General features: G+C 35.0%; 1 protein-coding gene across 3 annotated transcripts in view; it reads right to left on the bottom strand.

Annotated features, from left to right (window-relative positions):
• Positions 1–4,698: 4,698 nt before the first annotated feature.
• LOC149805161 (uncharacterized) overlaps positions 4,699–24,027 on the bottom strand; it is a 48,293-nt gene continuing 28,964 nt past the window's right edge. For 2 of the 3 annotated variants that reach the window (XM_089947904.1, XM_089947905.1), the window contains exons 4-5: positions 19,910–20,006; positions 4,699–11,188 (exon numbers count right to left, since the gene is read on the bottom strand). In XM_089947904.1, the coding sequence (XP_089804030.1) occupies positions 10,968–11,188; positions 19,910–20,006 (318 nt within the window). In that variant the 3' untranslated portion in view covers positions 4,699–10,967. Of the gene's footprint in view, positions 11,189–15,915; positions 16,582–19,909; positions 20,007–24,027 lie in introns of those variants that run through there. The other variant, XM_089947906.1, reaches the window with a different exon arrangement.

Genomic DNA, 24,027 nt, shown 5'->3' with positions numbered 1-24,027 from the left:
TAATATGAAACTTTAGGAATAAATTTAAAAGTGTACTTACCAGTGCTGTACGTGCGATGTTGCCAAAACCCACACACGTCAAAAGGAATCGCATGCTGTCGTGGCCTAACTTCCCGAGCACAATGAACACAGTGAACATACGCCATTATACTAATTGCTTATCTTTTTTTCTAAGTCGTAATAAATTGATAGACGGGTATGGAAAACAGATTATGGTGAAACATGATGAAACAATAAGTACCAAAAACTTAACTGTGTGTCGTTGAGATAACTTGTACACAGCAGGTAATTTAGTAAAACAATGCTAAAATTAAAATAAATAGATTGTAATAAAGTTAGCATACAAATAAATCCATAAGCACCCGAATCCTGAATCAGTGATCACTAGTAAAGACTTTGCCGTTTATATAGGTATTACATGTTGTAATTATCTTATTATTTGTTGCTGCGCATGCGCATGTACCTTATGGGAGTAGATGTTTTGTGGTCCCATAGCAAGTTTACAGATAATCGCCTGGGGTAGTTCAGTCAGGAGTGTCTCAGTAATCGTTACAAAAACTCTTAAAATCGTACGACACATCAAGCGCTGTTGAGACTGGAGGCGTGGGAAAGAGTTGTGATTGTAGAGACTTGTATTTGCGTCTTAATTGTGATTATCAAAGTTTCCTAACATATTAAATAAATCTGAGACAGAAAACAGGTAGAGGAAGTGTGAAAAGTACAAGGCGATCGCTGATTTTTTCGTAATATCGGTACTACAATCTGCGTAATTGATAAAGGTCTATTGTTTCCTATCCGTGCTTTTTTTCTTCTTCTAGGTGTTAATCATCACTAACCAGTGTTTCAGTTTTGGCAGCTCAGTGTTTTAGCAAAAGATGTAAAAATGGCATTGACTTATGAGTGGATATATATGGGTATTGTAGAAAAGCTGTCTTTTCTTCTTCTTCTTCTTCTTATTATTATTATTATTTATATTATTATTATTATTAATTTATTTAATAATAATCAATCTTGTAAACGGTCCTTTTTTAACCTGGGCCTTTTCCGTCCAGGTCCTTTCTTACCCGTTACTGGCTTTTCTAGACCAGGCCTTGTTAACCCGGGCTGTTTTGATACCTGTCCTTTCTGACCCGTTACCGTTCAAACCCAGCCCGAGTCATACCAAAGACTTATAAGAATGGTACTAGTGGCCGCATCACTTGGAACTCAGCATTAAGAGGTTAGTGCTAGGATTTGTCGACCTGGTGTCAGAACTGGATGGCACATGATGCTACATGTCTGAGGCATAACGCCCCAGTGCTAGAAGACATCACTATAAACTGCCACACTGCAGACATCGAAGGGATGTGACTAAAATTTTTAAAGCTACATTAATAATCAAAGTCACACACACACACACACACACACACACACACACACAGTTACATTTCTAAAATAATCGTGTCATACATTGCACCAAGCTGTGAGCAAAAAAGACAACTCTTACAAGAACCGTGGGGGCACAAAGATTTGTTAATGTTTGCATTTTGGGGTGATCAGAATAAGTACAAAGTTTAACATCATTTCATAATAAAAATGCAAGAGAAGTTGCATTCACAATATTCTCTCTTACACTGCATTGGAAAGACCAAAACGGCCACAATTCTCACAACAACTATGACAGTAGTGATTTGTTGACATATGATGGCCATTAACATGAACAATTTCATAACAATCTATTACAAGCTTGTAAGACTAATGTATTTGCACAGCTTCCTGTTTGTTTGTACCTTCCTACTGTTTTAATAAAACAAAATGGCATCAAGGTTCCAAACACTGTCAGCTTGTTGGCGTTTAGAATCAAACGGGGGTTTCTTTAGTAACACAGTCGCCATTAGTCAGAGTTTCCTCTGACCCTTGCCACCCCATTTTTGATATGTGGACATTGATGTTGGGGTGGAGAACTTTATAACAGCAGACAGTCAATGAACTGAGGCATTCTATTTGTTGAGAACCTGTCAATGAACTGACGCATTCAATTTGTCAAGAAACTGTCAATGAACTGATACATTCAATTTGTCAAGAAACTGTCAATGAATTGACGCATTCTATTTCTTTAGAACCTATTAGTTCCAAGCCACCATAAGATTATATGTAATAAGCAGTACTACAATAATGTTGCTAGCCATTACTTATCAAAAGAATGCCCTAACTTCATCAACATGTCTGACAATTTCAATATGGAACTATGACACTGGATTGGTCCAGTTTATGTCAGACTTAAATCACATCTGATCAGTCCTTGGTTTCATCAACTGAACTTAAGATAATATTTAAATCTAAAATCGAAGCAATCTAAGTGGATGAAATTTCAGTCTGACTAAATTTACAAATAAAACATGTTGAATCTCTGCTCCAAGTTTAAGACATAGATGAAACTGGGGACAGATTGCTGGATTCTAGGTTTAAGTTTAAATTACATCTTAGGAAACACAAGTGAAATACTTGCTAAATGGTCGTCAAGATGAATTTTACCAAACTTCTAACAAAAATGTTGTGCTTGTAATATGTTAAGTCCAGTTAGTATAAGCAGTGAATTGTCTCGAAGGTGGAGGAAAATGGAGCATCCAGAGAAAACCACAACCCATGAATGGGAAGGACAATGTCTCTTGTAAATGATGGATGCTTTACAGTTGGCTTCAGTCTCACCAAATTTCTTCTCAAATTATGATTTTACTGTTATATGTTACTTAAGATAATATCAGGATTTCTACATGAGGTATAGATAGTGGAAAGGATGCAAAACTGATCTTTAGTTTTTCAAAATTAATACTTTGAAATCTTTTTATTCGTGACAAAAGTTGAGTTCCTCACAGTTAAAGAAATTCCCAAAAATGTTCTCTGGGTTAAAGCTAGACTCATATCAGCAGACTTAGAAAAGGTTTCTTAGAAGGTTGACCAGATGTAACCTTTTATGCTAATAGAGTGAGCCAATCAGATTTTCTCTTTGATAAGAGGTCACTTCCATTAATGTATAAGAACATATTTAACTGGCTCATTGGCAATGTATTTTTGTTTATGCAGTTTCATGAGAAACAAGATCTCATCACAGGCAGCCATGGGTGAAATGAGAGCACAGCAGATCTTCACACGGCTTGCGATGCTTCTAGACAAGATTCACTATAAGTGATAACCTTATCCTGTACTTTGTCTGTCTGTCTCTTTCTGATGAAGCAGTTTACCTAAATGTAATATTTCATCACACTAGCCAAGACTTAAGAATTGCCTACATGAGTTATTCATTGCTTTTAATCATAACGAAAATACCCAATACATGCAAACAATAAAGTCTTTTGGTCATCACACTAAAACACCCCCAAGTCAGCCTTTAAAAAACATTTATAATAACTACATTTGGGAAAACTGTCCTAATAAATCTTGTTTTTCTGCCACTTCTAGACATTTTCTCCAGTTCCAAATTCATTCTGGTCAAATGCAATTTGCCTAGAACAATTAATATCTAATCCAATCACAATTAAAAAAAACGAGAAAAAAGATTTAGCCCATTTAAAAATGCAACTAAGGCAGACACACAGTCTTTGAAAGGTCACATTTAACTCAGATTCCTACAGATTTATTCTATAAAAATTAAAAAATCCTGTCCATCTTGATTAATCCATACAATTGCATTTGAAAAGAACTCATATTAAGAAGGCACCTGACATAAGAGGTAAATTTGTGTATTCCCAAGATAATTATTTAGCACAGGTTTGACTATTTGAAATGGCTAACACCTAGAAAATAAATTTGGGATATCAACCAGTGTTTTACCTAAATAATCATGTAAATACATTAGCTGTTCAAAGGGATTTAAGGAAGCTCTTTAATTTTTACTTTATTTTTTGAAAATGAGAGCCATTTGTGAAAACTGAATGTTCAGTTTGCTTTAAAATCATAATACATTACTTTTCATTATGCAAGCATAAATTATGATAAGATTTATTATCTAGGTAAATAATAATCACTCTTAAATGGGATTACTTAAGTTGGGGCTAGTTTAATTACAAGTTACATTATTAATTCAGCTGAATGTAGGTCAACAAAACATTTGAGTAGTAATTAGGTTAAATTATAGAATCCACTTTTTAGTTGAAACATATTTCATAAATTTGTAACTGAAGATGACAAGAGGTATGGTAAAAGAAGGTAAAGTTTTTAATAGTCAAAGTTTAGAGTCTCTTGGTAAAACATTAGCATTTTGCCAATGTAAATAAAGCAGAAGGATGAACAATAAGGGAGTAGGTGACAAATGAGGATACAAAAAGAAGTTAAAATAAGAAATTATCAATTAAATTTTAAAGTGTGCCAAACATTGTGTAAAAAGTTGAGAAAATAGGGATAAAAGAAAGGGAGGGATGAAAAAATAAATGAAAAGCAACAATACTTCCTTCTAGAGTGAGTTGTTGTGGAGTTAATGGCAACTCTTAGGAAAAATTGGGGAAATAGCTGTTTGCTGCTGTTGATGATTCAAAGTGCATGCATGATAATAACGTGTGCTTAAGTAAAAAATAAAAGTGCCTGGGATGATAAATGTCATGAATATTCAATGTGCCTTTCAACATCAATGTACTTTTGATCACAATCATTAAAATTTCAACATAAACCTTTTGTTATAAAGTGTAACACTGCAACAAAAAAAGGAATTAAGTCAAGACAAAGTCATATTTCAAGGAAACATCTTTATTTATTAGGTATATAGAAATATCTCCATATAAAATGATACAAATATAGATTTATATAATTAATACTGTTAGTGACAAACATTGTGCATAATAATGTACCTGCTTTATATGCCTGTAAACAAAACATAGAGTTTAAATAAAATAAAATATCACACTCTTATATTGCAAACATTGTGAATAAATAAGTATAATTGATCCTAGTGCAATTACATGTATGTCAATTTTAAGAGAAATAAATATCGGTGAGATCTATGTAGGAGAAACAATCTGAAACAAGATCTCATGAAATGCAAAACCTGGAACACAAATCCAGCTGTACAGTGGTTCTTAACTCTTGCATATCATTTTGGGTCTCTACAAGTCCAGCTGTACATAGTAGTGTTTAACTAGATCATATCATATTGGATTTCCACAAATACAGCTGTAGATAGTAGTTCTTAACTACAGCATATCATATTGGATCTCTACATATACAGCTGTACAGTGGTTCCTAGCTACAGCATATATGTTGGGTCTCTATAAATCCAGCTGTACATAGTGGTTCTTACCCAGAACATGTGTTAGGTCTCTACAAATCCAGCTGTACATAGTGGTTCTTAACAACAGCATAGCATTGTGGGTCTCTACGAGTCCAGCTGTACATAATGGTTCGTAACTACAGCATATAATGTAGGGCTTCTATAAATCCAGCTGTACATCGTGGTTCTTAACTACAGCATATCATTTTGGGTCTCTACAAATCCAGCTGTACATAGTGGTTCTTAACTACAACATATCATTTTGGGTCTCTACAAGTCCAGCTGTACATAGTAGTTCTTAAATACAGCATATATGTTGGGTCTATATAAATCTAGCTGTACATAGTGGTTCTTACCAAGAGCATATATTAGGTCTCTACAAATCAAGCTGTACATAGTGGTTCTTAACTACAGCATATCAATTTGGGTCTCCATAAATCCAGCTGTACATAGTGGTTCTTAACTACAGCATATATGTTGGGTCTATATAAATCCAGCTGTACACAGTGGTTCTTAACTATAGCATATATGTAGGGTCTCTACAAATCCAGCTGTACACAGTGGTTCTTAACTACAGCATACATGTTGGGTCTCTACAAATCGAGCTGTACATAGTGGTTCTTACCAAGAGCATATGTTGGGTCTCTACAAATCCAGCTGTATATAGTGGTTCTTAACTACAGTATATCATTTTGGGTCTCTACAAATCCAGGTGTACACAGTGGTTCTTAACTAAGCATATAGTTTTGGATCTCTACAAATCAAGTCTTTTAAAATGATTCTTAATGACAGCATATAATTTTGAGCCTCTAAAAACTGAGCTGTATATGGAAGTTCATGACAACTGCATATAATTTTAGGACTGCAAATTGAGCTATTTGTCATATTTCTTGCCTATTGCATCTCATTTTGGGACTCTACAGTTTTTAATTCAACATGTATTATTCTTTAATATCAACTCATAACAATAATAACTATTTTTCACCAACAAGACTCAAGAATGAAGTACCATGCGCACTTTCATATTTCTCTGAATACTCAGTAGAGAAAGTGTGTGACATCACAACCTTCTGGGACATACTTCAGCCGTTTGGGTTCATTTTCCCAGAATTTTTAAATACTTTCTCAGTCGATTATCTTCATCATATTTGCTATCATGTTCTCTCTTATCATCTAATTTCTGCCATTTAAGTGGTGGCTGTGCGCCATGCAAATACTTCTATGTTTACATTTGTCACTGCACAATGTGCTAAATGTTTATCAACAATGATATACATATTAAAACACATTGTTTGGTGTAATTCTGGTATATTCGTTGAGTCAGCACATGTGACCTTTCAAAACTGGTCAATGCTAGCCTGAGACCTTTCGTTATCATCAGCAATGATATCGGTGCTTGGGGATCGTACACACGGCTAGTTCCATGTTAATGAAGACTGTTTTGAGAATAATAAAACACTGGATGAGTGGTTTAACACATGTCCATTTGTCATGAACATTTATTGTACCTGATTAAGTGCAGGATGTTGGTGTGTACTCAATTAGCACAATACACAAACCAATTAAGCATTTCAGAATGTTCTGACTCACAACCACTTCTTATCTGTTATGATAGTAACTGGAGGTAAATGTTACTGCTGTAAAGATTAGTGATAGGCTGTGTTTCAGTTATCCATTGGAAAAATCACTAACCTCAGGATAGCAGATGAGTTTTAATTTTCATGCCCTATTTTAAGTCCAACAGCAAACAGCATAAACCCTAAATCTTCCTGTACATTATTAATGCAGACCCTGATGAGCCATCACATAATGCACCAGAAGATCAGGGTCTATGTTGTTTGCTGTTGGACTAAACTTTTGAGTTAATATATATATATATATACACACACATACATACAGTGTGACCCCTCTATAGCACGCTCCGTTATAACACAAATTCGGATATAATACAGTCATGGTGCGGCTCCCAAAATTTCACATACATGTATTTTTCTTGTGCACAAAAAATAATCTTTCTAAAAAGGATGAAAAAAACGTCAAAAGTTTACTATCATTTTGGGGAAGAGATCGCGTATGAATACTATAAGACGATCGTGGTTTGGCTTCTGAAATTGTATATGTATTTTTCTCGTACATGAAGAAGTATTTTTTTCTTCTTAAAAGTACGAAAAATAACGCATAAAAAGTTTATTCTGGGATTGTGTAGGTCTTCGCCAATGTCACAAACTTGGATTGTTTTTCCTTATTGGCTGCAAAACATACCATGTGGCGATTTTTTTTATTGGCGACATTGTTGGCTGTTTAAACTTACATAAACAAATTCTTTGTCCATATTGACAAACCATCTAAACAGTGCATTGCTATATCATAATCTGCCTATCTTGACATCTAGCACGAGTTCTGTATGTTGTGAAATATCCGCTTTTTTGTTGCTGAAATTTCTGGTAATGGAGATGAACCGGACGAGGCATTGTCTCGTAATCTACCTTTCATTAGATTTTCAGCTGCCCGCTAGTAATTAATATATTTACAAAGACTGGCATTTGTTTGTGAATGGTAAGTAAAATTCTTTTTCTTTTCACTCAGAATTAAATCATTCAGAACACTCACATTTTCTGTAATAATCCCTGTCATCAGAACACCTGCTTCTCTATCGTCCATTAACCCTTTGTTAATTTTCAGATGCATGCGTGGAAGGCAGCATCACGCTGCTACCACAAATGTAAAAAAAACCAAACCATCTTACTTATTGGTTTATTCAACAGACATGGAGGGACAGTAACTAGAATAGTCCAAACGATGGCCAATTCCTTTTTACAAATGTACCCAGATACAATAGTTTGCTGAAATTTCAAAGGAAACGGATCACTCTGAAGCACCAATTGTTATGAAAACGTACTTGGCACATGGAAAACATACCAGTCTCAATCATGCAATACAATTATTTGATGTTGCCACCACAGTAAGAAATGGGCATTTGTTTGGTTCTCCAAAGCTGTCCTTTAGCGGTGACTTCAATAGCGCATGCACCCTTCATCAAAGAAAGCCGACTACAATCTTTCAATAACAACAAAGAACTTTTTTCAAAGGAAGTCAGTACCAAACTTAAATAAAAGTGATGGAATCAGATGGATTTTTGCATTTTCCAAAGTGACTGGAACACGTTAACTGTGCCATGAAAGTTTTCTTTTTGTAGGGAAAAAACTTATGCTTATTAATGCTACCAACAGCAGCTTAAAACGCAAACTAACCTTTACCGACTTGGAACGTACAAGTAAATGTGCTTCGTCATTCGTTACATGATTGTGCTGTTTTTCCACTGAATTAAGACCAATATGACCTGTTACAAAATTACTGAATATTTTAAAGCTCTGTGTGTGCATATTTTCAATGGAAGCACTTTTATTGTGGATTCAATGTATATGATGAGGTTCACGGGTGAGTACACGGTGTTGATCCTCTATTCATGCTATACATTAGACATTTATATATAAACAGGATTCATGTATGTGTACCAATTTGTGGTTCTCTAAATAAAGTAAACTATTATATATGCCTTCTCTGTTTTCACTATAGGTGTATTTCTCATTTAATATGCATCAATTTAAGATGGTAACTGTGCTGATGATGCATGTATTTTACCGCCAGCATTTATTACCTACCCCCCCCCAATTTTTTTTTTGGGGGGGTACATTTTCTTCCGCTAACTGATCTGGTTGCTTATAACGTGGTTTGGTCTATAATGCGATCGGGTGCTATGGCTCCCAACTACCGTGTTATAGCGGGGTCACACTGTGTGTATATATATATATATATATATATATATATATATATATATATATATATATATATATATATATATATATATATATATATGTATGTATGTATAGCATTCATCTTGATGTTCTGAATCAATAAAGATGTTAAGTAAAAATAGAGGATAACTGGTGCTTCTAAAACTAACACAATAACTCAATTCACAAATGAACTGACTGAAAATCATAGAGAATACTTAATTAATATTGACCGTCAAAAGAAGATTGTATGGTAAACTCTGGCATCCCATCTATTGCTTTCATAAACAGCAGACTTTCACTATACTGAACCCAACTATTATGAATTCCTTGGTGTAATGAATACCCACCCTGGACTACAGACAGCACTTGTACATAAAGAAAATACTTTGTTGAAATGAATGGGATTATAACAAATGATTTTCACAGACACCAAATTGTTCATTATATGATGGAATATATATATACATTTATATATATATATATATATATATATATATATATATATATATATATATATATATATATATATATATATATATAATAACTGTTATATTAATTGTATAAATAATTATCCTATGTCACTAATGCTCTTAATAACTTGAATCTTTTGCATGTATTATAAATATAATGTACCTTGGTCAGCACCAATAAATATAACAGAACAGCACCATCTTTAAGGCATTTTCTATCTTTCATATTGTACCAGTTAAAACACAGGATCAAGTATCACCCCATTAAAGAATATGATAGAGCGAACAGCAATCAATACTGACACAAGACAGGAAAAGGTCTGGAGAAACACTTTTACTATAGTATTTGCCGACCCTTCAAGCATTTTGTACACCTCTTGTGATTGGAAAAATCAAAAGCATAAAGAATATAAAAAATGCAGAAAACTTAGTAATTTCTTTCATTAATGTATCGTTTTTAACCTGACTGTTGCCAGTGGTCCCTAACACTGTCATCTTGTTCACATTCCCAACCAAATGTGACTTTTCAGTATAAAAAACAAACCTATTTAGGGCCCTTTTCATCTTTGCTAAAAAGTCCATTTTCAATGAAGGGGTGAGGGTCTTTGGACTACAGATAAGCAGAAGGTATAAACATTGTCATCTGCACCCAATATTTAATTTTACTTCTTATAAAAACCTTAACAAAACAAAAAAAGGAAAGCAGTATAAATCTTGTGCACATGGATTCAAAAGGATCTAACTCCCAAAAAAGTTACAGAAATGTAGCTCACTGAAGAAGATGGACTAAACACTCTTGTTGTTCAAAAATATACTTGACAATGCATATACGACCACCATGTTAGTAAAGAAACTGCTGTTTGGTTTGAAACATGAACAAGATGACAGTGTTAGAGACCCCTGACAACAATCAGGTTGAGAAATTACAAAATGCATTTTTTTATATCCTGATGATTATCATTTGTAAAATTGGTAGGGGGGCTACAAACTGTCCTTTTGGGTGTATGTAAGTGTGTGTGTGTGTGTGTGTGTGTGTGTGTGTGTGTGTGTACTGGGTAGGCGATTACTATAGTTTCAACATTTAAATTTAGCACATTTAAGACAATTTACAACTACAATTAAAATTCTGTAAGACATTTAGGACAGAAATTTTTGATGACTAAAAGTATATACAATCTAATGTCTGTAATTCAATATGAACTGCTGTCATAAAAAAGGTGTTTGATTGTTCTAACGAATTATAAAGCTGGCAAGATTTCTGAATGTCTTGCAAAATAAGTAGTTCCCTCCAATGGTGTCATACAGAAAGTAAACAAAAACAAATGACAGATTACAGAAACTGGACCATAATGATGTTAAACCAGATGAAGACATGATGCCAATTTTATAAATCAATAGTTTCTATAAAGAGATTCAAATTATTGAGCATTAATTGTAATTATTTTTTGCCTTCATAATAAATCAATCAACTTGATAGAAATCACTTATTCTTTTTGCAAGGATTGTACAGTGAAGCTGCGGTGACACCAGGTGGCGATGCAAAAGCCTAACTGTTGCTGCAGGACTCTGAGCCCAGGTCTGGAGGACATATTGCATTGGAAGATCCAGTTTCCAGCGCTTCCACTGCTGTACTGTTTCATTTGGAATTCCAACTCTCTCTGCAAACAACCTCCAATCAGCACCTAAAAGATACAGATGTGTAAATTATCTGCCATTTCATATGGTGGCATGTTTATGTTCTTCACCTGCCCATTGTAATTACATGTTGTAGCTTACAGTCTATGAATTTTATCATAAATAAAGTGAAATCTCCACATATTAGCTATTCTGTAATCTTTCAATGTATGCTGGCCATACAGTATGGTCCCACTATAGTCGTTTATATTCTACACAAATCTCTTTCAAATGGCCAAAACTTTAAGCTCAAAGAGTGAATGCTCTTCAAGGAAAAAGACATTTTAATTCTTAGACTGGGGCTGTTTTGTTTTAATTTAACAAAACATGTTTTTTTTTTAATGGTTCAACATGATGCATTTAAATTATTTTGTACACAATAGAAGTAAAATAAATACTTCATGCATATTATTGGTAAAATAACTAACAAAAAATTTTATAGAAAGAAATCAACTTTTTGACTTTATTAATCAGAATAATTAACATAAAATGTTTAGAATGGGATGGTGTGTAATTTGTACTATCAGAAGTTAAAAATATAATGGGAAAGCAAGGTGTACAGATTTGCATTATGAAATAAGAGGAAACAGGAGTTATTTCCCCTAATAAGAACAAAACTTAAAAGTAAATGCAGGCAGCCACAGATGGTCTGAGCAACATGACTATCTAGATCTTTGTGTGCGTGAAAAGTAAACTTTTATCATGTTTGTGCTAATTTCAGTCTACTTATCCACTTTTGTCTGTGTTTGTGTTAATTTCAGTCTACCTGTCAACTTTTGTCTGTGTTTGTGTTAATTTCAGTCTACTTGTCAACTTTTACTTTTGTCTGTGTTTGTGTTAATTTCAGTCTACTTGTCAACTTTTACTTTTGTCTGTGTTTGTGTTAAATTCAGTCTACTTATCAACTTTTGTCTGTGATTGTTAATTGGAGTCTACTTGTTAACTTTTGTCTGTGTTCGTAAACTTTTATCTAAGTCTGCAAACTTTTGTCTTTATCCATGCTGTATATTATGATAACTTTGTTTCACTGTCTTTTGAATAAATATGTTCATTTATCTGTGTTCTAATAAATATAATCCAAAGATACTTTTTGATAAGTAATCAACAAATTTATTTTGAACTTAAATTCTTTCTCTCTCTCTCTCTCTCTCTCTCTCTCTCTCACACACACACACACATTCTTGTAAAACCTACAAAATGGGGACATATGATTTTTACCATCAAAACGGGGACATTTTTATTTTAACAACTTATGAGTGATAAAGATCTATTTTGATATGCATTTGATACTACATGTCATTTCTAATTGATTTGTGATTGATTTCCAAGAAACACTGTATGAGAATCTTTACCATCAGAACGGGGACACACCCATATACAGAATGGGGACACACACATATACAGAATGGGGACACACACATATACAGAATGGGGACACACACATATACACAGTGCTGGAAATCATACAATCAAATAGGGGACATTCAATAAGTATGTATTTTGATTCAAAATAGAAATCAATTCAATCAAAATACTGCAGTAATCTCACTTGATACATATAGTTCCCATCCATATTAATAAACTAAATTAAAATTATCATGTTGAATCTTTATATAATGTTTGTTGGATATACAAGTAAAAATGGTGTCCAGGTGTTTGAAGAAGTTGAATTGTCAGAATTGTGTGAAAATACAAAGAATGTGTCCCTTTTGCTAAAATGAAATAATCAAAGATCTGCATGCCAATATTTAGTTAAAATAATTGTATTGGCAAGACTGTGGTTTAGAATTTAAAATGTCACACACAATAACAAATTTTTAACTTTGGTGTACAAAAATTTGCCATTCTAGTGCAGTCCCCTTCATTAATAAGCCAGTGCATGATAAGATCTCTTCAATATGAAACACACCAAAAGTTTATTTTGTGTGATGGCATGGTTTAGTTTTAGTGAGCTCAGGTCAGAGCCGCATAAGTGTCCCTGTTGCCAAATAGTCTCTATTAAAATCTATATGTGTGGATCGATTGTGTGACACCATGTGCAGTATTCATGATAGTGACTGGTAAATTGTACAATTGAATGATCGAGAAGGGACTGTCCCGTTATCTGGAGACGCATTTTATTCTTACTATGATGGTAAATATGGTGTAGAGTTACAGGAAAAATGAGGCTTAAAATCATAACTCAACTGACTTAAGGTAGCATAGGAAAAATAATTCCTGGTATTTGGTGTTTGAGTACTGGCGCTATGTTACGGAAATGTATTAAGGAGAAACAATGCATTTGTGAGGTAGGCAGGCAATTGTGAAGTTGTGATGTAAAAATATAGTTGTGATATTGGTGGTCCTGCATTAATTAGAGGAAAATTATTCTAGTTTGTTTCATTCGTTCCCTAAAGAGACCTCTTGTATGTAACATTATTAATGTTCTGCCTTTCGCTTAGTGAAGTCAGTTGTAACTTTAATGTTGTGTATTTGTGGTCACTGATTGATTCGAGAAAAACTGATGACTGTTATCATCTGGTCCTTAGAAAAAGGGGAAAACAAGGGATGTACAGCCAGAAAGAAATGAAACTAGCAAGAGGGAAGAATAACAGACAGAAGTAACGAAGCAGAGAGAGAGAGTGAGAGAGAGAGAGAGAATATAAAATGGTACTGGCTAAACGAGAACAGAATGTGACATATTTGATAATTTACCTCTGAGTCAAACAAAATTTATCTGATTGTTTTCTTTCACATTATTTATACTTCAGCCAGCATGCACATTTATGATACATCGAGAAACACTAAATCTGAGTATAAAAGCTTGTTTTTTCAAATTCATTACTGGTGCCATGTACAAACACTTACAAAAGTTATTTTTATTTCCTATTGACTCAATCTTAACTTGTCAGATTTACCTCTAATGTGGTTAATGGTAGGAAAGAAATAGTATTATGTTTTGGTTACCATGTAAACTGTTCGTTATTATGCGTCTAACAACATCTGAATGAACTAAAATCAATGTTGATATTTTCCAGTGTATTTCTTATCTAAATGTGCATGACTCAGAGTTAAATAGGAAATAAAATATACAAGTACAGATGAATTGCTAGAATCTCTTGTCCATCATAAAAACCATGCAAAATGTCTGCATGAAACCTTTTATTCAGTTTTCTTGGTTCCCGATCTAATTTGGCAAAATGTGTTATGAACATTGGACTACCCATTAACAAACATGTATATTGATATTGCTCTCTGTGTTAAAATAGAAAATACATATATTTGTCTATGTTTATATAAATGATTTAAATCCTGTTAGCTCTTCTTGATGCCATCTTCGGTCAGTAATTTGGAAGCGATATGTGCAAGCCAACAGCACAACAGTGTGAATTTTTACCACGTAAATGGGGACGCAGTTTTCCGACTGATACACACTAGGTTTTGAGTCGAGTGGGACGTGTGTATTGTTGTGTATAGCATGATGTGAAAAAAATACCAACAAAATGGGGACATGCTCAGATATGCTTATTTTAAGGTTTGTATCATTAAATAAGGCCTTGGCATTCCACTGAAGCCAACATTACAAAACAGGGATGTCCCCGTTTTGAGGTGTGTCACCGGTCTGTTGGTGTGTATTCACACTGATGTCTCCATTTTGCGCCTTTTACAAATGCACACACACACACACACACACACACACACACACACACACACACACTAAGCATAAACAAAGAAAAAACAAGTCATCTAGAGATGCCACATTACACAAACACCTACTAAAGGTAGGACTTCAACTGAAAGTACCTTTTAATCCTTCACTCTCAATCTTCATACAACTTATGCAAGTACAGTTTGGTATAAATTTTTAATTTTCATACTACTTAATGCTAATAACTTGTGGTACAGTACTCATAAGTTTCAGACAATTTAAAACTAGTAACAAATGCAGTGTATCACCTAGGGTGCAAGACTGAGAGTAAAAAAATCCCCATGGTGTCAGAACTGAGGGTCAGACAGAGTAAAAAAAACAAATGTTGGTATCAAAACTGGGGGTAAAACTAGAAAACAAATGTTTGGAGGGGGTCTCTGAAGCACAAATAAAGGTAAAGGGAAACACTGCCTATGCTACAGCATTCCTGTGTAGGTTTGAGTCTCAGATTCAGCCAATATGGGTATGTGAGAAAGCTTGCCAGTAGCTTCTCGAGGGTCGGTGGTTCTTTACGGGGATTTCCCGGTTCTTCCTCCACCTTTAATACTGGCTGCCATGTATAGCCTATCTTGTGCTGAAAAATGGCATTAAATCCTATAACAGCAACAGCAACAGCTACAGCATTCCTAATTTTAACTTATAGCTAGTACCCTATGGTACAACACACTCAATTTTCAGGCCCCTTATGCTAGTACCCAATGGTACATTACTCTAAACTTTCAGACAACTCAAAGATAATACCCTATGGTACAGCAATCTCAATTTTCAGACAACCTACAGCTTGTAACCTATGGTACATCACTAAATTTTCAAACAGCTTAAAGCTATTTCTCCATGGTACAGCACTATTAATTATACACTACCTGAACTACACTTTGCTTCAGAATAATGACAAAAAAAAACGTAACATGCATAAGATTCTAATATCAAGAGATATATCTACACAATTTACTTGAATGTTCACCAAAAGTGGTTGAAATATCTTGATGTTTGAAGACTGAAAAATAGGCAAATACCATAGTTATTCTGCAATTTCCTAAGGGGGGGGGGGTAGGAGGCATTTAATACCACAATCACTGTTTGACTGAAAATGTTTGTAAATTAAGTTGTTTTGATTTTTCTAACAGTTATTGATTTACTCATGTATACCATACGGTTTTAATTATATGGACACACCATAATGGATATATATGGAAATATAAGCCTCAATAAGGCAGGAATTTCTTTTTTGTGGGGAAAAAATGGGGTGGGGCATTCATTAGAAGTGGGGTTTCTATTAGAATAACTATGGTAGCTATACCACCCACCCTATATTACAGGTGTGTGTGGGAGGGGGTATATTTATAAAATAAACCAAGATGATGGAGTCACCAACATTCCCTGTCAAATATCTACTAGGAGACAGAATGGTTATTCATAGATTTTAATACAGAATGTTATATTTATAATACAGATGGGGAAGTGATATGCATCATAAGATTTGCTCCAGAAATGATTGTGGATGGTAGTGATGCATAAAAATTAAGTCCAACAAGACAAAAAAGCCTGAGAATATTGAAAGTGAAGAACTGTGTTTACTGAAATGCAAAACTACAACATCAATCAAATATACATATACCAGATTTCACATATATCCAAAGCTGTTTTGTTGTTTAGCCCTGAATGGACAATGGATGGATGGAGAAATGGACAAAACAAAACCCACTGAAAATACTGAAACAGAAGAATTGTGCATAGTAAAAGACTATTGTTGTGATATATGTACTAAAATGTATTAATATATCGTGAATGGTTTGGAATTATTCTCCAGAAATTAAAGTTTAAATGATGGACAGATGAAGACACATGAATGAAAATGTTAAAAATATTGAAACTGAAGAATTGTGAATGGTATATCTACATCACTAGTCTAATAAGTGGTTCAAATTTCTAACATATCGTAAATAGTTTTGGAGTTTTGCCCCAAAATTAATATGTGGATAAGAGATGGACAGAAAAACAGATGAAAACACAATGAGTATTGAAGTATGAATAGCACAGAGCACATCTACAATACTAGTCTAATTATGTGTGCCAAAGTTTACACAGATATGTAAAAGACACCTGTAAACCATCAGTTCTAAATATGCACAAAGTTATCCTGAATGGTCTGAGAGTTATACTATGGAAATATAGAGCAGAAAATGGATGCACAGAAGGACATGAAAAAGAAAAACATAATATAGAAGCTTAAGTATTCTGAATAGCAAGTCTAATATGTGTAGAAGCATTAGAGAATACCTATGATTTAAAAAAAAAATAATGCAAAAAAACTTTGCATCATGCAAAACTTTAACAAGATAGATTGCCAAAAATGAAGTATTTTTGGTAGCATGACTTCATGTTTAATTCTGTCAAATTTTCAATGTTTTCATCTATCAGATTTTTCAAAACAACATCAAAATTCTTGTTTCAAAATTCTGATCACTGGTAAATTTCTCCCCCTAATATCTGTTCAATGTGACTTTTTTCTTTCTTTAATAAGTTATCATTATTCCTTACACTTATTTAAGTAAAGAAATATATTTGAAGCACAATCTCAAGGGTTTTAAACTTACATACCCCCTTCCCCCTTGTTGCCTTTAGTGGCCAAGTGGTTAAAGCATCTGCCTTGCAGGAGACTGCAGGTTAGAACCCTGGCTGAGTCATACCAAAGGCTTATAAAAATGGTACAAACAGGTGCCTCGCTAGGCGCTTGGCATTAAGAGGTTAGTGTTAGGACTGGTTGGCCTGGTGTCAGGATAATGTGACTGGGTGGAAAATCATGCTAAATGTCTGCGGCAGTGTTAGACATCACTCTAAACTACCACAATGCAGACATCGTAGCAATGTGACCAAAAAATTGTTAAAGATACATTAACAATTCAAATCACTGAAGCTTCCTTCAGAAAGAAAGAGTTTAACATTTTTAGGACAATTAAAGTAAATAACAAATACAACTTGCCTACAAGCAAAATATTCCAACCAATGACTGTAGTAGTAGACACTAATCAAGTAAGTTTCAAACATTCTTCTATCTCTGAATTAAAACTTGTTAACATTAATATTTCTTGTTTATTTTATACTGATATTTTATTTAATATTTTTAAATACTTTATGTAGTATTTAGAGAAGAACAGCTCCTAGTCAATGTGTGCTAGTACTAGAGGAAAGTACCATCACATCATCAGTCACTCTGCATAGTGATAACCAAAAGGGGAGACTACTCTAAGTAGCAAATCTATCTAGGCACCATTTTTCAGGAGTAGGCTTTCTAACTGATGTATCTTGCCCAAATATATTGTTGACTTCACAAAAACTGGTCATAATATGTATTAATCGAATTACAAAATGAAATTATAGGGCAAATAATAAGACGCCTAAATACAAGCTGTTAAAAGAAGCAGAGAAAGAAGAATGAAACACGTGGTTTACATGAGGACAGCCATAAACACGGTTTTGTCGCAGCAATCCCCCACATGCAAGATTCTACTAATTACTGCTTTCTCCCTGGAGTAAATTAGTTTTTATATATCAAATAATCTCAGTTTATAAACTAATGTTATTAAAAATATAGGACTTGCCAATATACCTGCATATAACTTATTTTACAATTTTAGGAATATTTTGTTTTTATGAAAAATTAATGTATCAGCCTCGAAATCAAGACTGGATCAAAGGCATATTTACAGTTGTGTCTCTAGTTTCATCATTCATAATGTTTTTTAATACCCACTTTCAATACAAGACAAGGTTAAATTGGGGTGGTGTTTAAAATAAATTATACCCTGAAAAATGGCACCTGGATATATTTACTAATAAAAGTAGTCTCCCCCAATTGGTCATGACAAGTAACAGTCTAATATGTATAGCTATAGTTTGATATGTGTAGCAATAGTCTAATATGCATAGCTATAGTTGATTATGTGTAGCAATATTCTAATGTGTAGCAATATGTGTAGCAATAGTCTAATATGTGTAGCAATAGTCCATGGAGCAATAGTCTATGTATAGCAATAGTCTACTATGTGGAGCAACAGTCTAATATGTGTAGCAATAGTCTACTATGTGAAGCAATAGTCTAATATGTGGAGCAATAGTCTAATATGTGTAGCCATAGCTGATTATGTGTAGCAATATTCTAATATGTGTAGCATTATTCTAATATGTGTAGCAATAGTCTACTATGTGGAGCAATAGTCTAATATATATAGCAATAGTCTACTATGTGGAGCAATAGTCTACTATGTGGAGCAATAGTCTACTACATGTAGCAATAGTCTACTAAGTGTAGCAATAGTCTACTGAGTGTAGCAATAGTCTACTATGTGAAGCAATAGTCTAATATGTGGAGCAATAGTCTAATATGTGTAGCTATAGTCTACTATGTGAAGCAATAGTCTACTATGTGGAGCAATAGTCTCATATGTGTAGCAATAGTCTAACATGTGTAGCCATAGTCTACTATGTGGAGCAATAGTCTAATATGTGGCACAATAGTCTACTACGTGGAGCAATAGTCTAATATGTGTAGCATGTTTCACAGTGATACTTTAAATTGTTTGCGGGTTATAATCTAGAAATAAAAACATTTAAGGACAGAATGAGAGTGTGGCTTATAGATATATGGAGACAAACAAAGAGCAAATTATTAAAAATATGGAAACTAAGAACTGTGAATAGAAAATACATATTTGGAACACTAGTCCAGTAAGTGTACCAAGCTTCAGATATACCTTCAGCTGTTTGAGAATTTGGCTCAAGAAATTCAAGTGGATAAAGGAAGGATAGATAAAACAAGCAAAATATGGAAACTGAAGAATCGTGAATAGCAAAAGGTATTTATGGATGACTACTTTAATTAATCTAATAATTTTCGCAGAGATTCTACGAATGTTTTGAGACCTATGCTCTGAAAATAAAGAAGTTTATGAACACTACTGCAATTAAGGGGATAAAATGAAATGGAAAACAAACAGCGAAAAAGACGTTCCTATCAATTCCACTGTATAACTTCACTAACCATTTCCTTTTGGCAAACTAAGTTGTTGCATCACATACTGTTTGAGATCTTTGTGCATCTGTTTGATGTGGGTGTCACCTGGCATCTTCTTTGCCGGCTGAAAAAAGGAAAACAGTTTTACAAAGTATTTTTGCAAAAAAAATTTTCTTAACTCCTCAGTAGCTTAACCAAGAATTAATTTTATATTGCCCTGAAAGGAGCTAAATTTGGCACATAGTTTTTTTTTTTGGGGGGGGGGAGGAGGGTAAACTAGTTTTAATTATATACAACGTACCTGCTACTATTCCACTACTTTCCTTTTCCTTTCCAAGTTAATTATTCCCTTCTCAAATTAGTATTGGAGGGCCAGAAATGATGGAACGTAGTCACAATCTGACACTTTAATCACAGCCAACATATAAAATACCATCCTATCTTGACTTCAACCTAGATTACAGGACATCACAGCCAACATATGAAATACCATCATATCTTGACTTCAACCTAGATTACAGGACATCACAGCCAACATATAAAATACCATCCTATCTTGACTTCAACCTAGATTACAGGACATCACAGCCAACATATAAAATACCATCATATCTTGACTTCAACCTAGATTACAGGACATCACAGCCAACATATAAAATACCATCCTATCTTGACTTCAACCTAGATTACAGGACATCACAGCCAACATATGAAATACCATCCTATCTTGACTTCAACCTAGATTACAGGACATCACAGCCAACATATGAAATACCATCATATCTTGACTTCAACCTAGATTACAGGACATCACAGCCAACATATGAAATACCATCATATCTTGACTTCAACCTAGATTACAGGACATTACAGCCAACATATGAAATACCATCATATCTTGACTTCAACCTAGATTACAGGACATCACAGCCAACATATGAAATACCATCATATCTTGACTTCAACCTAGATTACAGGACATCACAGCCAACATATGAAATACCATCATATCTTGACTTCAACCTAGATTACAGGACATCACAGCCAACATATGAAATACCATCATATCTTGACTTCAACCTAGATTACAGGACATCACAGCCAACATATGAAATACAATCATATCTTGACTTCAACCTAGATTACAGGACATCACAGCCAACATATGAAATACCATCCTATCTTGACTTCAACCTAGATTACAGGACATCACAGCCAACATATGAAATACCATCCTATCTTGACTTCAACCTAGATTACAGGACATCACAGCCAACATATGAAATACCATCATATCTTGACTTCAACCTAGATTACAGGACATCAGAGCTGAGTGGGAGGAGGGAATCTTTGCAAATGTAGCTGGTAAATATTACATAATTAAAATAAGCTTTACCACCACCTATCTGAATACATTACCAGCTACTACTGCATTACTGAATTTACAACTTGTAGGGGTGGGGTGGGGTGTGGGGTGGGTGATGGCCTCAACAAAGCCAGTGTAGAAAAACTATTTTACTTAATGATACAGCAGAAATGTTCACTAGTGTAAGCTGGTAAAAGGATGGAAAATGCCTTCATTCTGATGTGCCAAAGATCGAAGGTAAAAGAAGGAGAAGGTAGTGTGAGATTGCTAGAAGGCAGCTCTCATAACATCATTCAAACAGAAGTGATTTAAATAAGACCATGATCTGGCGACAGAACTTCATGGGCTCTAATTCTCATGACACTGAAGTCCCTCTCAGCGAGGGTCTCTTAGTAATGAGGACAATTCACCTGGAAATAGTGGCCACTGAGATAATAGAAAAGATGAGATGCTTATAACCCTTTCATATCCCTCCAGAACAAGCCAAATAAAACCAAAAGGCCCTAACTGGGCAAAGGAGCATATATTGATCATCCCCAGCATACATACCACTGAGACTAGGGATCTCAGTTGGAAGTGGAACTAATGATGGTAGTTGATTCTTAGCCAGAAACCCTGGTTGGCAAAGAGAAACCAAACCATAATTACCACTGAATCATTAACAGCCATGTTTAGCTGACAAGGCATGATGCTTGCTCCTTTTCCTCACAGATGTTAAGGACAGAGGGAAACCAGTCTTAAGTATAGGGTTCTTGAAGGAAGCTTCAATCAAAGCTTCATAAGGGCTCATTTTTAAAAATGCCCAAAGAATACATATAAAAGAATCCATCCAGGCATTAGTGAGCAAGATACTGTCTCTGAAACTCAAAATACCTGATGTGAACTGAAAGACCAAACAATAGAGCCCCTAGAAAATGAGTGTTGGAAAGGGCTGCCCAATGGCCCTTAATAGTGGACATCAATCATTCCCTCTTACTGAAAAGGAAAAGATGAAAATCTGCAACTGTGCAAAATGGGAGAATGCTAGGATCAACATAGTTCCCACTATGCCAATTGCAGAAGATTCTCCACTTAGCATTGCTATTCCTGGAGGCAGACTGCCTCCTAGCCAGGATGATTCAGTTTGCAGCCTTGCTCAGAATAGGGTCTGGCATAATGATTGCTGGACAGGAGCCAACTGTGAAGGTGGAGAATCTGGGTTGTCCTGGAGGACAGGCCCCCTGTTTCTGTGATAACCTCCTTGGTTTGTCCACCAAAAGGTCAAGTATACTGTTCACCTATGACCTCTGGGGCCACAGGCAGACTACCAGGATGAGCCAAACAGTGAAGATCCTGACTAAGTGGCACACCTGTGGAATTATTTTGAATGGTGGGAAGGCATATGCATACAGATAATCCGACTTTAGAATGAAAGTGTCCACAACCCAGGCTCTCTATTATGGTACTGGAGAGACATAAAGGATGTGTCTGTTGTTCAACCTTGTAGTGAACAAGTCCACTAAAGGTGGAAAAATGACTATTACCAACTGGTGTTGAAACCATTCCATGAAGACTGCATGACCCCCTATGGACAGACTGTCTCTGAAGATTTTCTTCTAGCCCGAAATATAGTGGAATTAGAGCGTGATCTGGATTTAGGCTGCCCATGCATTAAGGTTCCAGAATTCCATGCACAGAGACAGAGCATGTGTACCTGCATGAAGCCCGACATACTATCTGAGGTAACCATAATGCAATGATGTGTTACGAAGTTGACACCACTGTAAAACCCGATATGGGATGAAAACCGACTTCTCCTGGTTAGGGATAAGATTGATATGGGTCAATGTCAACCAAAAGAGGAACAGGTCTTCACAAGGCATTAACCAGTCATCAAAATACTGGAGGATGTGGATCCCATCGCAAATGGTTTCTCTAAGAACACATACGAGTCCACCATGATTGAAATACCATCATACTGAGCCTGCTCCTGATGTAAGGTAGGACTGTCCCTCTCAGTATCTCTCTCCAGAGAGGGAGACATAGATGCTGCTCATGAGGGGTGATGGGACTAACCCTTCTAGTAGACATCCTTGGCAAATGGAAATGCTGATCCCTTACAGATCATCTAGGGGAGTGGAGGCCCCCCTCCTTTTGTTGGCCCAGGCCAAAAGAGGCAGAAGTCTTCCCCAAAATGGGAAGAGATCTAGACACATTCTGGGAGGGGTTGTCTATTAAAGATGAGGAAGAAGGATGCCTGGTCAGACCAAAGATACCAAATTGGAAAACTGTGTGTAATAAGGAGATGGGGTGAGTGTCCCATGGGGCCTTCTTTTGCTTGCACTTTGGGGCAATACAAACTCTGAGAGGTAAAAGATCACGCAAAACAAAAATGAATGACAAAGGGTAGATGATGCTTATTCTCATACCAGAACATGGGGAATATATTTTAATGAAGCAAAGACTCCTTGCTAGGCGAGATACAAGAAAACCCTACAAGTTTTCCAGAAAAACACAGATAACATTCAAAAAAAGCAAGTACTGAGGAGACATTCAATCAATACAGAAAGGTAGGTGAAATTCAATAAGCATGGTTAAAGTCAGAAATAAAGGCAAATTTCGGTGAGCAATCTATAATGTAACGTGTATGTCATCCAAGGAAAAACAGAGGATGATATTCTGTATGTTGGCTGTGATGCAGGAATCACACTGGGATCATGTTCATTTTAATTCAGGATCGTCCAATACTAACTGGAGGAGGATATAATTAGTTTGCATTGGGGATTAGAGTCCTAGAAAA

The sequence above is a fragment of the Sinohyriopsis cumingii genome, chromosome 2, assembly GCF_028554795.1.
Source record: "Sinohyriopsis cumingii isolate HCF-2022 chromosome 2, ASM2855479v2, whole genome shotgun sequence".
Classification (NCBI taxonomy): Eukaryota; Metazoa; Mollusca; class Bivalvia; order Unionida; family Unionidae; genus Sinohyriopsis; species Sinohyriopsis cumingii.
Note: the sequence above shows the minus strand (reverse complement) of the source record. Positions and strands in the feature narration are given on the sequence as shown.